This window comes from Aquarana catesbeiana, linkage group LG12 (assembly GCF_042186555.1).
Source record: "Aquarana catesbeiana isolate 2022-GZ linkage group LG12, ASM4218655v1, whole genome shotgun sequence".
Lineage (NCBI taxonomy): Eukaryota > Metazoa > Chordata > Amphibia > Anura > Ranidae > Aquarana > Aquarana catesbeiana.
This window is the reverse complement of record NC_133335.1, coordinates 224,349,950-224,368,165: the sequence shown is the minus strand read 5'-3', so window position 1 is coordinate 224,368,165 and position 18,216 is coordinate 224,349,950. Positions and strand designations below refer to the sequence as shown.

Sequence of the window (18,216 nt, the reverse complement as noted above, 5' to 3'; positions counted from 1 at the left end):
TCCATAGGAGCCGGTAAGTGGCAGTTTGTATGGAGGTGGAAGGCAGAACCTTTTCTCTTTTCACCATTCTTGGGTATTGTGTGTGATATTTGCACGGAGGAGACCGACTATCAATTTGAATGGACTATCAATCATTTATTATTTGACCAGTTATACTTATTTCACTTTTTTATCCGTATAAGGTCACAGAATCTCGCGGACAGACCTTTGGGGTCAGAAGAGAACGGACATCGGACACAGAAGAAGGACAAGGCACCACACAGGTTTTTATTAGATATTTATTTCCATTAGGAAATACTAATTAGATTCTACAGGCCAACAACGGCTTGACAGTGGCATTCAAAATGAGACCAAATACATTTAAAGCAGTGACAAAACCATTTGTTGTTTTGGTCTAAAGGAAATTCTCTGCACCACAATTAATTATTTTCACTTTACCCTTAGTCAGTGCTGCTGGAAGTTATGTTCTGCCTTGAACCCTTGCACTTGGCGCTTGCTTTTTTTGTCATTGGCTGATACTCTACACCAGGGGTCTCAAACTGGCGGCCCTCCAACTGCTGCGAAACTACAAGCCCCATGAGGCATTGCAAGGCTGACAGTTACAAGCATGACTCCCAAAGGCAGGGGCATGATGGGACTTGTAGTTCCACAACAGCTGGAGGGCCACTAGTTTGAGATCCCTGCTCTACACTGTGTGCTGGACATAATTTCTGTCTAAAGAGCCCAAAAGATCTGATAAGAAGTTGGGTCTTAAGGCGGCCATAGATTGATAGCTTTTCTGTCCTGCAACCACAGGTTGCAGAAAAGAAAATCTCTCAATTTCCCCATCAACACAGTCAGTGTTGACGGGGGAATCCCTACCGTGGAGCCATAGTGTTTTGTCCCCGCCGGGAGAACACAGTGATTCCTGCTAGCAGCTATCAATCGATCGATCAGCTGATGGGTACATCATTCAGCCTGCCCATACATGATTGAGACTGTCTATGGCTGGCTTTACTCCTTGGATCTGATTGGCTGCCTGTCTGTACCGATAGGTGTTATAGGAACATATGCCCACTCATCATTAGCGAGGCCCCGAGGCTCGACACTAAGGGGGTGCAAAAAATCATTTTCATATATTCACTTTGACAATAATCCCAAGTAAACATTTCCCACATGTACACGAATCAGAAAAGTGAAATTTCTGCATTTGTAAACTTTAATGTCACACATACGTACTACCTACCCACCCATCATAAAACCATTGCAAGTGTCTTCAGCAAGTGAAGACCCAGTGTATGATATTTGCCAGCACACCATGGATCTTCAAATTGAGCCAAACTGCTTGACTGAAGTACGATCACATCACAAACAAGAGAGTGCAATGTTTCGGAGTCACGCAGGACCCCTTCGTCAGGCATGTGATGATTACATGCCTGATGAAGGGGGTCCTGTGTGACTCTGAAATGTTGCACTCTCTTGTTGGTGATGTGATCATACAGTGGAACCTTGGATTACTTGCATAATCAGTTCCAGGAGAAAGCTTGTAATCCAAAACACCCGCATAGCAAAGCGAGTTTCCCCATAGAAGTCAATGGAAACGAAGATAATTCCTTCCACATTCACTTCTATTATGTGGAATACTGCATGTGGCCAGAAGTGGGGAGGAGGGGCACCGCAGAGCCTCGGAAATACTCGGGGACAGCTTGGCTGAACTCGGAAAGGCTCGGAAACACTCGGGAACTGAGTATTTCCGAGTCGTTCCGAGTATTTCCGAACGGCTCCGAACCGTTCCGAGTGTCCCCGGCCAGGGGCGGATTTCCCACAAGGCCACCAAGGCCAGGCCTCGGGGCGGCAGTGGTGCAGGTGTGGCGCCGCTCCTGTCGCGACTTCTCGGCTTTCGCGGCTCCTGTGGTATGTCCGCAGCCTCTGTCCACCTCCTGTGGGATGTCCGCAGCCTCTGTCCACCTCCTGTGGGATGTCCGCAGCCTCTGTCCACCTCCTGTGGTATGTCCGCAGCCTCTGTCCACCTCCTGTGGGATGTCCGCAGCCTCTGTCCACCTCCTGTGGTATGTCCGCAGCCTCTGTCCACCTCCTGTGGGATGTCCGCAGCCTCTGTCCACCTCCTGTGGTATGTCCGCAGCCTCTGTCCAACTTCTGTGGTATGTCCGCAGCCTTTACTTGCCATTGAGTCAGAACTTTTAAATACTTTGTCCTACGAAGATATTATCGATGAGTTTGCCAAAAGAAAACTAAAAAATTGTAGGGAGTTTCTTACTGCTATAATCTTTAAAAGGCATTTTCTGCATTACAGAGTATTTTCAGTCTGTACAATTAAAGCCAGTTATTTTCAGTGTTCTCGTGTGTGGAGATATGTCTTTAATTGATCTATTGTAGCAGTCATTGATAAAGGACAAGGATGGTGGTGTGTGTGTGGGGGGGGGGGGGGGGGGCGGCATTGAAGGTACCCGGCGCCAAAGGGAGTAAATCCGGGCCTGTCCCTGGCGCCCCCCCACCTCTGGCCAAATGCAGTACTGCACCGCCCATTAGCTTGAATTCTGCTCGTGTTGCGAGGCAACACTCGCAAACCGAGTCAGAATTTAAAAAAAAAAAGTTGCTCGTCTTTCAAAACGCTCGTTAACCGCATTACTCGTAAACCAATGTTCCACTGTACTTCAGTAAAGCTCCATTTTATAATACGTGGTGTGCTGGCAAATATCTACACTGTGTCATGTAACATCCAGTCTCCAGCTGGTGGTTGCTGCAGCACCCAGTAGTTTAGAGCCTTTTCCAGGAACGTTTGCAATGGGAATATGGATGGTTCAGCAAGTTAAGGAGGTGCCATTAAATACCCGCCTTCCGTTCCCCATCCTTTACCCATGCTATGCTCCTAGTTAACTAATGAGCTTCTACATTTGGTGACTTCCGGCCACACGTCCTACTGTGACATGTGGGGCTCATCCACACCTACCAATCTTGGCAGAGGGTATAACAGCAGATACTGTATAGTGGAGCACGTTGGAAGCAGCAAGACTCAAGACCTCTATGACAAGACACTGCCTTTACTATATATACTGGTCTGACAAAGAAGGATGCCACCTCATGGAATACACATTATGTGTATCTCATTGCCGTGTTCTGTTGCAGAGTCCGCTTATTCTACGCTGGACATAACCACCTGAAAGATAAAGCAATAGCCAATTAATGAGGGATTCATAGTATACATTATAAAGTACCATTTATAAGGCAACATATGATACAGTACTGCCAAGGGTCATGGTCCTACCAATGTCTGGGTACCACCTGTGATCCTGCTACAGTTCATGGTCTGTACCCATGTCAGTGCCACCAGCCTATATGACAATGGCAGCACCTACAGTATCTCACAAAAGTGAGTACACCCCTCACATTTTTGTAAATATTTTATTATATCTTTTCATGTGACAACACTGAAGAAATTACACTTTTCTACAATGTAAAGTAGTGAGTGTACAGCTTGTATAACAGTGTAAATTTGCTGTCCCCTCAAAATAACTCAACACACAGCCATTATTGTCTAAACCGCTGGCAACAAAAGTGAGTACACCCCTAAGTGAAAATGTCCAAATTGGGCCCAAAGTGTCAATATGTTGTGTGGCCACCCTTATTTTCCAGCACTGCCTTAATCCTCGTGGGCATGGAGTTCACCAGAGCTTCACAGGTTGCCACTGGAGTCCTCTTCCACTCCTCCATGACGACATCACGGAGCTGGTGGATGTTGGAGACCTTGAGCTCCTCCACTTCTGTTTGAGGATGCCCCACAGATTCTCAATAGGGTTTAGGTCTGCAGACATGCTTGGCCAGTCCATCACCTTTACCCTCAGCTTCTTTAGCAAGGCAGTGGTAATCTTGAAAGTGTGTTTGGGGTCATTCTCATGTTGGAATACTGCCCTGCAGCCCAGGTTTCGAAGGCAGCCCCAGACCATGACACTCCCACCACCATGCTTGACACCACCTGAGCCAAATAAGTTTATCTTGGTCTCGTCAGACCACAGGACATGGTTCCAGTAGTCCATGACCTTAGTCTGGTTGGCAGAGGCAGACCAATTTGATGCAGTGTGCGGCATATTGTCTGAGCACTGGCAGGCTGAACCCCCAACCCTTCAACCTCTGCAACAATGCTGGCAGCACTCATAAATCTATTTCCCAAAGGCAACCTCTGGATATGACGCTGAGCACGTGCACTCAACTTCTTTGGTCAACCATGGCGAGGCCTGTTCTGAGTGGAACCTGTCCTGTTAAACCGCTGTATGGTCTTGGCCACCCTGCTGCAGCTCAGTTTCAGAGTCTTGGCAATCTTCTTATAGCCTAGGCCAGTGATGGCGAACCTTGACACCCCAGATGTTTTGGAACTACATTTCCTATGATGCTCTACTACACTGCTGAGTGCATGAGCATCATGGGAAATGCAGTCCTAAAACATCTGGGATGCCAAGGTTCGTCATCACTGGCCTAGGTCATCTTTATGGAGGGCAACAATTCTGTTTTTAAGATCCTCAGAGAGGAGGAATGTAGGAGGACATGCAGCCGTTAGCTCCGCTGAACATCCTGAAGAATCCGAGCTCCAGCACCGCCATCCTGCACCCTACAGCCTCAGGACAGGCACCACTGCACTTCGCAGACTCCCCTGCATACAAGGCCAGTATCATTTTTGGTTTTTACAATGTCCAGGCGCGGACAAGGCCCTCGTATCCCGCCGGACATTCAGGCCCAAGATGGTGGCCTCCCGCCCTGCTCCGCCAAGGAAGCAGCCCAGCGCCTGTTTGGCAACAGGGGGAAAGACACCCCATCCATCCCAGGGACTAGCGGACATGATCCGGAGAAGGATGGCAGGGATCTGGATGACACTCCTCCGATCCTGGCTCATTCACATGCTCTGCCATCCCTATCCCTCAGCCCCACACAGCCATCCAATATGGCGGCGCCCCGCATGCAGGGCCATGATGATAATACTGACCCAGAGCCAACACTCAGGGACATACTAGCTGCGGTTACTGCCTGTAACTCCTCCATCACTAATCTAGCGGGAGAAGTAAAAAGTATGAAAATGGAAATGTCATTTGACGTGAAATACACTCACTCTATGGCGGCCGCCAACGCATCTAGGCTGGAGGACATGGAGAAACACCTGCGCAGAAACAACATACGCGCGGTGGGCATACCGGAGAGGGTGGAAGGCAAGAATCCTGTGGCGTTCATCGAAGCATGGTTGGCTGACACATTTGGGAAAGCAAATGCAAATGCAAATGCATTCTCGCCCATGTTCGCGGTCGAGAGGCCCCATAGGGTCCCAGCGCGCCCGCCACCACAAGGCGCACCCCCAAGACCATTCCTGTTCCGCCTACTCAATTACAGAGACAGGGATACAATATTGTCCAAAGCCAGAGTTGCCCCTTCTCTCAAAGTGGATAATGTAAAAATATCGCTGTTCCCTGACTTCTCTGCGGAAGTACAAAGGCAAAGAGCGAAATTCCTGGATATCAGGGTGGTCTGAGGGTGGTGAATGTTTAATATTTTATGCTATACCTGGCAAAATTGAATGTAATCGCCAATGGAGCGTCACATTTTTTTGACAGTCCCACGTCTGCCAAGCACTGGATTGACAGGGAGGAACAGAATCTGGAGCGGCGATAGCCTGAAGGTTGAAAGCAAAAGGAATTCTTTTCTTTGGTGCTGAGCACGAGAAATGAGCTATGCGGAGGGGCAGGTTACTTTTGTTTGAATCGTTTGTTCTATTTACCTGTTGGGCTACGTTATTGCCCCCCCCCAGCAAACTGGTCCTGAGCCGACGCACCTCCCCTCGCGATGAGGGGTACGCTATGATTACTTGGGTCCTGTTGACCCGGAACTATGGTTTTGGTTATACTTTGGTTTTGATTTTTCTACAATTTTTATTACAGCAGTACTGTCTCTCTTTTTCTTTTTATTTCCATTTTTTTTTTACAACTGAGTCTGAATTGGGTAAATCCACAGCTACCTATTTTTCAACTTAACACTAGAGGGAGCTCCAAGTATTAGTTAACACTGCAGTTTCTAATGATTTGTTACATTATGGGCCTAGTCCTACAATATAGAGGACAAGCCAATAATACTCCCATATATTTTGTCTCTATGTATCATGTCTACTACCACTGATAAGGGTTTAATCTTCCTTTCATGGAATGTACGGGGTTTGGGTGATGGGACAAAGCGAGGAGCAATGTTCCACTGTTTAAATAGAATGAAGCCACATGTCCTGTGTCTCCAGGAGACACATTTACAACCTGACTCTGTCCGCCTGCTTAAAACACGTAAATTTCCGATACAGTTTCACTCCACTTACTCCTCTTTTTCTAGGGGAGTGAGTGTGCTGATTGCTAATAATACCTCTTTTTGCTGTATGGAGAAGCAGATTGACAGAGAGGGTAAATTTGTGTTCCTGTTGTGTAGCCTGGGGGGTTTCAAATGTATTGTTGCAGCAATGTATATACCTCCACCCTTTAATTCAGATCCCCTGAAGAAATTAGCACAATTTATGGCACTGCACCCAGGGATACCTGTTCTGGCTCTGGGGGACTTCAATAATATTGTGGACCCACGGCCAGACAGGCTGTCCATATGTCCTGGTATTAGAGGGGTGACACCCCGTTCATCCCCCTTTGCGACTTTAATATCTGAAATGGATTTAAGGGACATCTGGAGAGAGCGTAAGAGAGATGTGCAGTGCTACTCCTGTCACTCTGTATCTCACGGAGGCAGGGCCGGTGCTACCACTAGGCAAACTAGGCAGCCGCCTAGGGCGCACTGCTGCCTAGGGTGCCCAGCCACTGGTGTTTCTACTCTCTTCTTTCTGCAGCAAGCAACTAAGTCTCAGCATCAGCAGGCAGTCCGTTCGCACATAGTGTCAGAGGCACAGCGGCAACAGAGGACTGTGTCTGTGTCCCGACTCCCGAATGAATGGAAGCTAGGAAATATTCATTGATGGGCACAGGTAGGCTGCATTGATGGGCGCAGGTAGGCTGTATTGATGGGCGCTGGTAGGCTGCATTGATGGGCGCTGGTAGGCTGCATTTGATGGGCGCTGGTGAGGCTGCATTTGATGGGTGCTTCAAAAAAAGTTGGGGTATACATGAGCAGGGCAAAGGGGGTGGAGTCAGGGGTGGAGCCAAGGGGGGCGGCAAATTGAGGTTTCGCCTAGGGTGTCAAAAATCCTTGCACCAACCCTGCACGGAGGCCTCTCTAGAATAGATATGAGTATACGTAATGATATGCTGCTCCCTCATGTTTTAGATATGGTCTACGAATCCCGCCCCCTTTCGGATCATTCTCCATTTTGGGTGCGGGTGGACACGGCAACCCTATCAGATCACTGTGGAGAGTCAATCCGTTTTGGTTAACTTTGTTCCCCACTCCGGACCCCATCCCAGGAGAGCTGAGGGAATTTTTGATATTCAGTAAACACTCTGCTAATGGGGCGGTAGTATGGGATGCTATAAAGTCTTTCCTGCGGGGCCTCCTTGTACGGGAAATATCTGGAATTAAGAAAAGATCTAGAGAATGGGAGGAGACGGTCCGCCTTGAGTTACAGAATAGGGAGATGGCTCTGGTGATGGATCCCACTCCAACTAATCAAAATAGCTGGAAAGAGGCCCAATCTTTATATAACAAAGTGGTATTATCAACAGCTGAAAAAAAGAGATATTTTTTGCAACAGAACTATTTTGAAGAGGGAGAGAATACAGGTCACTTACTGGCTATGGTCGCTAAGGCGCAACAGGAGTCTACCTCCATTACAGAAATTAAAAACTCCAATGGAGAAATTAGCACTTCCACTGTTGACATTTTGGATACCTTTCAGCAATTCTACGCAGATTTATACACCTCTAACAATACACCTTCTGACCTGACTCAATTTCTTAGGGACTGTTCCTTTCCCCAGGTGACTGCGACTGAAAGAGAAACATTAGACTCCCCGATCACGATTGAAGAGCTGATTGAGGCATTAGCAGACGCCCCAAACCACAAATCTCCTGGATTGGATGGGCTACCTGCTGAGGTGTATACCAGGTATTGGTCTATCCTTCTACCCCCGCTACTGCGGGCCCTACAAGAGGTGGCTAAGACAGGACATCTGCCTGATTCGATGAGGGAGGCTATTATAGTGGTCCTCCCTAAGCCGGGCAAGGATAGACAGATACCAGATTCATACCGTCCTATATCGCTGCTAAATATTGATGTCAAGTTACTGGAGAGGGTCCTTGCTAACAGACTTGGGGGTATTGTAGGGAGGCTGGTACATCGTGACCAGTCTGGATTTACTCCGACAAGGTCCACAGCGGACAACATCCAACGCCTTTTTCTAAATATTCAAACCCCAGTAGATAACCCCGGAGGTAGGATCATTCTATTCTTGGACGCTGCCAAGGCCTTTGACAGTGTTGAGTGGCCCTACCTCTGGGAAGTCCTGGCTGGCATTGGCCTGGGGAAAACTTTTAGTAACTGGATAAAGGTGCTTTATTATGAACCTCGGGCCAGGGTGCGAGTTAATGGCTCCCTCTCCCAGCCCCTTCAACTACACCGAGGCACTCGTCAGGGCTGCCCGCTGTCCCCTCTATTATTTGCGCTTGCAGTAGAACCACTTGCAATGTTAATCCGCAATGATGGAAACATTGTGGGATTCCGCAGGGGTCGGCTGGAGGACAAACTATCTCTGTATGCCGACGATGACCTACTTTATCTGGCAGACTCAGGGGACTCATTGCGGACGCTAATGGCGACCATTACTAAATTTGGTGAATTCTCTGGATTCACTATTAATTGGTCCAAATCCGTACTTATGCCCCTGGATCCACTAGTGTCATCTCTCCCCCCAGAGGTGTCCCAAATAGCCATTGCCAACACTTTTAAATATCTGGGAATAATGATTTTACCAAACCCGGATGAATATTTGAAATTGAATTTAGCACCCCTACTGGAAAGACAACGTGTATAATCCCAGGGATGGTGTAAGCTTCCACTGTCGGTAGTAGGCAGGGTGAATCTGATCAAAATGGTATGGGCCCCGCAACTTATATATATCTTCCATAATTCACCTATGTGGATTCCCAATAAATCGTTTAAGAAGATTGACACCCAATTTCGTGACCTTATTTGGAAAAAGGGTAGAGCTCGTATTAGCCTAACAACACAGCAATTTGGCAAGGACGGGGGGGGGGGGCTTGGTGGTACCACACTCCAAGATGTATTTCTTAGCATCACAGCTACAACAACTTGCTGGCTGGGATCTACATGAGTCGGATGGCCCCATTATACAACTGGTGTCTCGCACCAATCCCATTTTAACAGCTGGCTCCCATTTGGAGATGGGTCTGTCGGGTATCCCCTCGTCCCCCCCAACGGCAATACTACTACAGAAGGTTTGGAAAGCAGTTAAAAAAGTACTATCCATAGATGGCCCAATGGAGTTTACCCCTATTTGGAATAACCCTAATTACACTGAATTACTCAAATTACAGAGCTTCGTCGCTTGGTCAAAAATAGGGATATGGTTCTTTACACAATTATATAGTGGCACTGTACTCAAATTATTTGAAAACTTATGCAGGGAATTCTCACTAACAAAGAACCAATTCTATCAATACCTTCAGCTCAGGCATGCATTGCAAACCCAAACTCGGATGGTAAACCTAAATATCACTAGTTCTCACCTGATACAGGAGGTCCTACAAGCTAAAAGCCGCAAGGGGTTGATATCCAGGGCATATTCTACTTTGGTGGCCACAATCCAAAATCTGACTCTACTTAAATGTAGAACACATTGGTCCACGGATGTGGGTGACATAGACGATGACCAATGGGACGTGGCACTGGAGTCGATCCCAGCGGTGTCAATTGCAGCATCTCACAAGCTCTCACAACTGTTTATACTTCACAGGTCATATCGTACACCTGTACAACTATTTGAATGGGGCAGAAGAGACTCCCCCTTGTGCCCTAAATGAGCCGCACACAGGGGAGATTTGATATGGCGCTGTCCGAAAATTGCTAGATATTGGACAGAGGTCGCACAGACTGTATTCGCTGTAGCACAGTTGCCCATCCCATGTACACCTTTGATATGTCTCCTGGGTTCGGTTGATGCGGAAATGTATCCAAAAGGCATCTATATAATGGTAACTAGATTACTATACTTGGCTAGAAAACTCATAGCACGTTATTGGCTTGCGAATAACGTGCCTACGAAGGCTCAGTGGATTGCAAATGTGACCTCCCTCCTCATTAGAGAGCAGTTGGCATATAGACACAGGAAGGTTTCAAAAAAATTTGACCTTTTATGGCAAAACTGGCTGGATGACCCCAACCTTGCTCCAACCCAAATAATAATGGATAGACTGCTAAGGTTATAAGGACTTTACTATTGCAAATAGGCACTCCTCTAGCGCCTGAGGCCTCTCCTGTAATGCATATGCTGTGCAGAAGGTAACTCATATGGTAATAAGGCCTGGAGGAGTGAACAGATGCCCTGTAATATTTAATATTATTTGATTTTATTTGATTTTCTGTTAGCTTATTTTTGCTATTACCGTATATACTCGAGTATAATAGGGCGTACACACGGTCGGACTTTGTTCGGACATTCTGACAACAAAATCCTAGGATTTTTTCCGACGGATGTTGGCTCAAACTTGTCTTGCATACACACGGTCACACAAAGTTGTCGGAAAATCCGATCGTTCTGAACGCGGTGACGTAAAACACGTACGTCGGGACTATAAACGGGGCAGTGGCCAATAGCCTTCATCTCTTTATTTATTCTGAGCATGCGTGGCACTTTGTCCGTCGGATTTGTGTACACACGATCGGAATTTCCGACAACGGATTTTGTTGTCGGAAAATTTTATCTCCTGCTGTCCAACTTTGTGTGTCGGAAAATCCGATGGAAAATGTCCGATGGAGCCCACACACGGTCGGAATTTCCAACAACACGCTCCGATCGGACATTTTCCATCAGAAAATCCGACCGTGTGTACGGGGCATAAGTCGAATTTTTCAGCACATTTTTTTGTGCTGAAAGTGCCCCCCTCGACTTATACTCGAGTCAAGCACTTTTCTGCAGCAAAAAATTTCATTTTCCGAACCGACTTTGGGGCCCCGTATCTCAGGGCCACTTGGTGCTAGGAACCCCAAATTTGGTGTACAAACCCAGTGGAACTGGTTCCACAACATATCCAAAGCTGAAGTTCCTAGCACTAAGTGGCCCCGAGATACTGGGCCCCAAAATTGGTTCGGAAAATGTCATTCTCTGCTGCAGAAAAGTGCTTGACATTTTCTGAACTGACTTTGGGGCCCTGTATCTCGGTGCCACTTGGTGCTAGAAACACCAGCTTTGGAAATTTTATGGAGCTGTGTTTGCACACCAAATTTGGGGTTCTTAGCACTAAGTGGCCCCAAGATACAGGGCCCCAAATTCAGGCAACGGTGTCCATCTGCAGCAATGTCATTTCGGACCCTTTGGGTTCAGAGACCCCAAATTTTGGCTGCAGCTAGGGGGCATCTAGGAACCCTTAACTACCGAGTTTGACGTTCAGGGGACCTATGGCTGCAAATGAGCACAGTGATGCTGCAAATGGGCATTGTTGACCCTCTTTTCCACTTACAGTAGCTGTGCATTTCTCACCCTCGTCTTATACTCGGGTCAATAAGTTTTTCCCATTTTTTTTGTGGTAAATTAGGGCCTCGACTTATACTCGAGTATATACGGTACTTAGGAGGGTGAATTTTCTCTCTTCTTTCTTTTTTCTCTTATTTTCTTAGTTTTGTTTGTGTTAATTTTATGCTCTACAAAAAACGAAGTTATATGTACCTAATTCTAGGTAATGGAGTTATATATATGCATATGTTTGATGTAATGTATAATTACAGAATGGGGAACTGTATATGCCCCTTTATTGTAAAACAGTTACCCATTGATCCTTGTCAATAAAAAAAGTTTTGAATCAAAAAAAAAAAAAAGATCCTCAGAGAGTTCTTTGCCATGAGGTGTCATGACCAGTATGAGAGAGTGAGAGCGATAACACCAAATTTAACACACCTGCTCCCCATTCACACCTGAGACCTTTTAACACTAATGAGTCACATGACACGGGGGAGGGAAGATGTCTAATTGGGCCCAATTTGGACATTTTTACTTAGGGGTGTACTCACTTTTGTTGCCATCGGTTTAGACATTATTGGCTTTATTGTTTTTTTTTAATGCTGTTTATCTGCCTCGAAAATAGCTCATGGAGCGATGACCATTATAAGTTCTTTCATAAATCCATTGATGAAGGCCCCATACATGATAATCATAATGTTGTACCCTATAAAGGAGACTTACCTTGGTGGTGATGGTCTCCCGGGTCTTCAGCCGTAGCTTGTTAACTTGCGATTCAGCAATATCCGCTCTCTCTTCCGCCTCCTCCAAGTCATGTTGGACGCGGCGACATTTCGATAGGTTGGTGTTAGAATGTTCCTCCTGATCAAAGGATAAAAAGAAGTTGTTCGGTATCAGAAATATATGAAATGTAGCCTGGGAAATCTGACTTTTTGAGGGGAACTTAAAGTAGAACTATAAGCAAAACTTTTATTTTTTTTATTTTTTTTGGACGGAGTAAGGGAGGGTTACAACTCCTGTCAGTTTATTTTATGCCATCTGGGAGATTTAGCTTCACTTCCCATCCCATAGTCAAAACAGAAAGTGAGGCAAATCTCTGCAAATTAAGGGAATTCCTTGGGGACCCCCAGGTCACCAGAACTAGTGTTCCCATTGGAAAAATTTCCCCTGTATTACTTTTCTGAGGACAGCCCAAAATTTGGGATTTTCTTTTACTTTCACTTTCAATAATAGCGGTAAACAGGACAAATAGGGAGGGTAACGGGGGCACAGATCGCAATAATAACCTAATAGGTGTTCAAATCCATCTTCACTTTGTCCAAAACTAAAAAAAAAAAAAAAAAAAAAAAAAGTTTTGCCTTTAGTTGTGCTTTAACATGGCTGCTACTACCATGAGTATTGGGTGTTTTGTGACTTATAGCTCTGCATTTCACACCTAGGACTCCAATGACATTCTCAGGAACCTCTCTTGGAATTGGTGCTATGGGACAGTTGAAGCAACTTCTATCATTCAGCAATGCCGTTCAGTTAATCACATGAATCTTAAGGGATTTTGTGTAATTACAGAATTCAGTAGTAAAATGGACAAATGGTTTAAAACCCAACATAGTGAGTGCACACTAAGGGACAGGTCCCACTCGCACTTACCGCCTCCTCGGTCTGCCTCTTGTAGGATTTCACTTTCAGCTGTAGTTTGTCCACCAGATCTTGGAGTCTCAGATTATTCTTTCTATCCTCTTCAGCCTGCCATAACAAGATTGATGAGTTAACTGGTACTGTATATCCAAAAGGAAAAGCAACATAATCCCAGGAGTATCAATATGTACCTGAAATGTTAGCTCTTTGACACGTCTTTCAAATTTCCGAATACCTTTAATAACATCAGCACTCCTCTTCTGCTCCAGATCCAGCTCTGTTTCCAGTTCTCTCACCTGGAGCAACCAATGAAAAAATGACTTTTCAGGAAGACAGAACCAAATGAAAATGTTCACAGTTCTAATCTGTTGAATACCTATGCGTAAACTTCCGAGACTTTCAAGAAAGTCTTTGGCATAGTGGTAAGGATAATTACTGTGGCTCATAAAACAGATCATTGTAAGAAGACAAGAGTTGCCTGCAGAGGCATAACTGGAACCTTCAGGGCCCCGAAGCAAGAAACTATGGAGGGCCCCCCTGGCTCCTGGCCAGTGCCCTTCCCACTGATCCCGGGGCCCTTTACTCTCATCGTGGGACACTTTATTATGGTCCCACAGTGGGCCCCCTTCCTGCTGTCTTGGAATCCCCCGGTGGCGGAACACCAGGGCCCGGTCGCAAGTGCGACCTCTGTGACCCCTGAAGTTCCGCCACTGGTGTCAGTTGTTTTTTTTGTTTTTTTAATTCTTTCACCATTTTATTTATTTATATATTTTACAATTTTATTTTTATTATATATAATATATTATTATATTATGTACAGTATATTTTAGGACCCCTGTTGGAGGGGGGGGGGCTTTGGGGAAATATCAAGGGTCTAAACAGACTTCTGATGTTTTCCCTTTGAGACAGAGAAAGGAGATTGAGAACACCTCAATCTCCATCTCTGCACCCTCAGCAGCACAGAATGAATGAACAGGAATAGCTCTGTACAGAGCTTCCTGTTCATTCATAAACTGAAGCATATGAAGCATAGTAAGCACAGTACCGATCACTGGCTCTATTCATTAAGACAAGTTAGGGGCCAGTAAATTACACATTTAGCAGACGACAGGAGGTGGGAGGGGGAAAACTGGCAGCACTGCGGGAGGGCCAGGGGAGCACACAGGGGCCCTGGGCAACAGGGCAGTGATAGGGGAGCGGCATGTGGAGCAACCTATGCCCTCCATTCCCTTCCTACAGCCGCTGAATGTCTGCAAGAGGGAGAGGAGAAGCGGGCATTCAGCGGTTGCATGGGTGGAACGGTTCCTCTACATGCCGCCGCTCCCATCCAGGTGTACAGGGGGACCGGACTGGCCTCCTGGAGCATGGGGCCAGGGTTGCAAAGGCGACCCTGCAACCCCTGTAAGTACACCCCTGGTTGCCTGGACCTCTGAAATGGATTTGCCTTACTAAACTTAAGGAGGTTGTTGTATGGTTATATCACTGTAGAAATTGAATGGTGGTACATATCTCTGACCAAAGCTCATATTTTAAATGTTTATGTGTCCATGTTTTGTTGCTATTTTTTCAATAAAAAAACTTTTCTAAACCATTTTCTAATGATTGTAATTTTGCTGCAGAAAAACCCCACTGGGGGAGACTTTCCCATATTGTAATCTAAACTTACGAAGGTTTGTATTGTGTAAGTTATTTGAAGGTTGGGGAGACACTCACCCTGGCCTCCAGTTTCTGGAGCTGCTTTTTTCCTCCTTTCAGTGCCAACTGCTCAGCTTCTTCTAAACGAAGCTGAAGGTCCTTCACAGTTTGATCCAGGTTCTTCTTCATCCTTTCCAGGTGAGCGCTGGTATCCTGCTCCTTCTTCAGCTCTTCCGCCATCATGGCAGCCTAGAAATCAGAAGACACCAGAACTTCCATCATTAAAACTGAAAGCAATTAATCAATTTCATGTCATGTTATACCAGGCTGTTAATATACTGTATCTTTTTCAGGCTCATGAACATTTATTGGTGATGGTTAAAATCAAACTCTTACATCAGTAATGGCCTTCTTGGCCTTTTCCTCAGCATTTTGAGCCTCCTTGGTGATGTCCTCAATCTCTCCTTGAAGCTGTGACACATCACTCTCCAGTTTCCTCTTGGTGTTGATAAGGCTTGTGTTCTATTGGAATAAGAAATGGTTCTAATGAATGTTTTATTATCCAATATAACCCTAAATTAAACAACTTAGCCAAGTAACTGAAATGAGTTAGATTTTTGGTACCCGTGTGACCATCTTACTATGTCTTTGTAGCTACCAGTTAGTTGAAGGAATTTGTTTTGTTCTACTGCATACTGTATTTGTCATGTAGCTCACAACGTAAGCACATAGTTGTAGAGCTGGATATATCAGAAAACGTAAGTCAGCAAAGCATCTAAATATTTGCTGCAATGTGGCAGATTTGGCCCTTGGTAGTTCTAACATGTTCTCGGCCAGAATTATACTATCTAATTCAGCACAATGGTTGACTCGACTATAGCATTTCAGATAAGCCAGCAGCAAGAAAAAAGTGCAATGCCGGGTTAGGTGCACATGGAATTTCCTCTTATGGTGCTCTGCAGTAGCCTCTGTGCTAGGCTTACTCTGCATAAAGCCACAAAGCAAAATTTTTTTTTTTCCATTTTGGAGAAAAAAAAAAACATTTTATGTTAAAAAATGTACACTGTTTTTTGGAATCCCCATGTCTTTTACAGTTAGCACATGTGGAAGAGTTGAACTATTGGGAGCTGTGTGCTACATCTACTATTTAGAATGTCATATCTATCAATGGAAGGGTGCGGCACAGACAATACACCTTCCACCAACTTCCAAAAATCTTACAGCCAGGTAAAAACAGGTGTGGTCTAGGGTAATTTCATAAGCAATTTGCATAATATTAGCCCCTCCCAGATTCAGAAACAGAGAGAGAATATCATATAGATGCTCCACCATTGGATATTGGAGGAAAATATTGGTTTTGAGAGATATGTATTCACAAAATTAGAAAATCCTCCTCTTAGTCCAGTCAGCAGCTCTTTGTAATAAGGTTCATCACCCCCAAGTGTGAGTATCAGTCTGCCAGCCCAGGCTGTCAAACACTGTAATAAGTGTAGGTAGTTGCACTCCAGGTTTCCCCATGTCCTCTTTTTACATCTAATCACAATCTGTTGGGGGCTCTGAAGGCTAATACCAAGAGAACAGAAAACGGGGTGCCCACAGGCAATTGAGGCACTTGAGTAATTCCCCCGGGATGGGCCCAGTTCCTCCTGATTTGAGTGGATCTACCTTGTTTGGCCATGGGCTGGGAAGGCAGAGAGTCTGGCCTGGGGGTGGACATCCTAGCGGTGCTCTTAGTAACACTTGGGTGTGGGACCCCACAGTGTAAAAAGACACAAGGTCACAGCACCAAAAACTTTTTTCTGCAACACGCCTTTTAGGGCTAGGTCTTTTAGCCGGGGCAATTTTTGTTACCAGGCCTCAGGGCCTAGCCAGTGCACATTGCACAGTCACTTATTTAATTCATTTTTTTTTTCTCTACGTTTTGTCCTTTGACTTTTTGTACTTTGACTTTTGTGTGTGTGTGTTTTCTCACAGGTTGGAGGGTGTGAATCCTCAGATGTGTGGCCCTCAAGTTCCTTCCTCCCCTAAACCTGGGGGGGATCTCTCTTTGGGAGAGACCCTTGACCTAGTCGGTGATCGGCTTTGGCTGGTCACAGGGAGAGGGGTCCGCCAGGCATTCTGGCTAGGCGGACCATGACATACCATACGTTGCTGCCAGAAGCCTTGCGCCCCGGTAGATCAAGAAGAGGTTCTACATCTTTGGGGGGTGGATGAAGCAAACCCTTAAGTGCACTTTTTTGTACACTTTTTTTGTTTTTTCTTTTTCAGCACCGCCGCGGATTAAAAAAAATAATCGAATTACCATCTGTTGTCTCAGCCATAGTACATAGGAATATTTTATTTCCAGCCCTACCTGAGAATGCAGTAATTGGACACGCTCAGTGGCATCTAGAAGCTCTTGTTCCGCCACCTTCCGGGACCTCTCGGTCTGTTCTAGAGCGGCTCTCAACTCCTCGACTTCTGCCACCATCAAGTTATTTCTGCGTTCAACTATGGCAAGTTGCTCCTTCAGATCTTCTTGTCCGCGAAGAGCATCATCAAGGTGGATCTGAGTGTCCTAAGAAAGGAAGAGCAGACAGAATGTTTGCTTTGTAGGTCACACTCTATGTTTAGTGCTTCTGGCACACTGATGGCTGAGAGAACTTTAATTGCTTGCCTAACATTTTTTGGCTTTTGCAAGGGCAGGAGTCTTCTAACTTGAGTATGCCTTATGTATCAAAGTGTGTACACACTTATCTAGGATCTGAAATAGGATTGTAAACTGGCATTTGTTATCCTGAGATGGCCTGTTACCGTGTACATGGCCTGTGCATTAAAAATGTTTCCTGGAGGTACAATAAAGAGGAATATTGGTCATTAACTATAAGTAGCCACTTATGTGGTTTAAACAGATTTAAGGATGTAGACTACAGTGAGCCAACACACTGCAGACACAGAAGTGATCAAACTTTGCGTTAGCAAAAAGGTTTGCCGCCAATCAATGTAGTCATTAAAATGAAAAAAAAAAATAGCTCACCCAGCACATTTTATGAGAGATTTGCACCTGTTTTAAATGTGTTCTGTATTGAGGTGAGCTGAAGATCTTCTGTATCTTAAATCTGCATTTGGTCTGCGGCAAAAGAACATCCAGTGCTGGACAGTTGTGTACAAACATTTCAGTCATTTGTTCGGTCATTGAGTGTCAGAAGGAAAGAGCATGTTGTACCGTCAGACAGTGTTCACTTCACCTATATACTTCCCTATCTTTTGTCTGGGCTCCAAACTCCACCATTTAAGAAAAAGTTGGAGGTGAAAAG

General features: G+C 45.5%; 1 protein-coding gene across 2 annotated transcripts in view; it reads right to left on the bottom strand.

Annotated features, from left to right (window-relative positions):
• Positions 1-264: 264 nt before the first annotated feature.
• The window catches only part of LOC141113583 (myosin-3), a 72,432-nt gene continuing 54,480 nt past the window's right edge, over positions 265-18,216 (bottom strand). For both annotated transcript variants that reach the window (XM_073606778.1, XM_073606779.1), the window contains exons 35-41: positions 17,274-17,477; positions 15,317-15,442; positions 14,999-15,169; positions 13,477-13,581; positions 13,298-13,393; positions 12,374-12,511; positions 265-3,157 (exon numbers count right to left, since the gene is read on the bottom strand). In XM_073606778.1, coding sequence (XP_073462879.1) covers positions 3,134-3,157; positions 12,374-12,511; positions 13,298-13,393; positions 13,477-13,581; positions 14,999-15,169; positions 15,317-15,442; positions 17,274-17,477 — 864 coding nt within the window. In that variant the 3' untranslated portion in view covers positions 265-3,133. The remainder of the gene's footprint in view (positions 3,158-12,373; positions 12,512-13,297; positions 13,394-13,476; positions 13,582-14,998; positions 15,170-15,316; positions 15,443-17,273; positions 17,478-18,216) is intronic.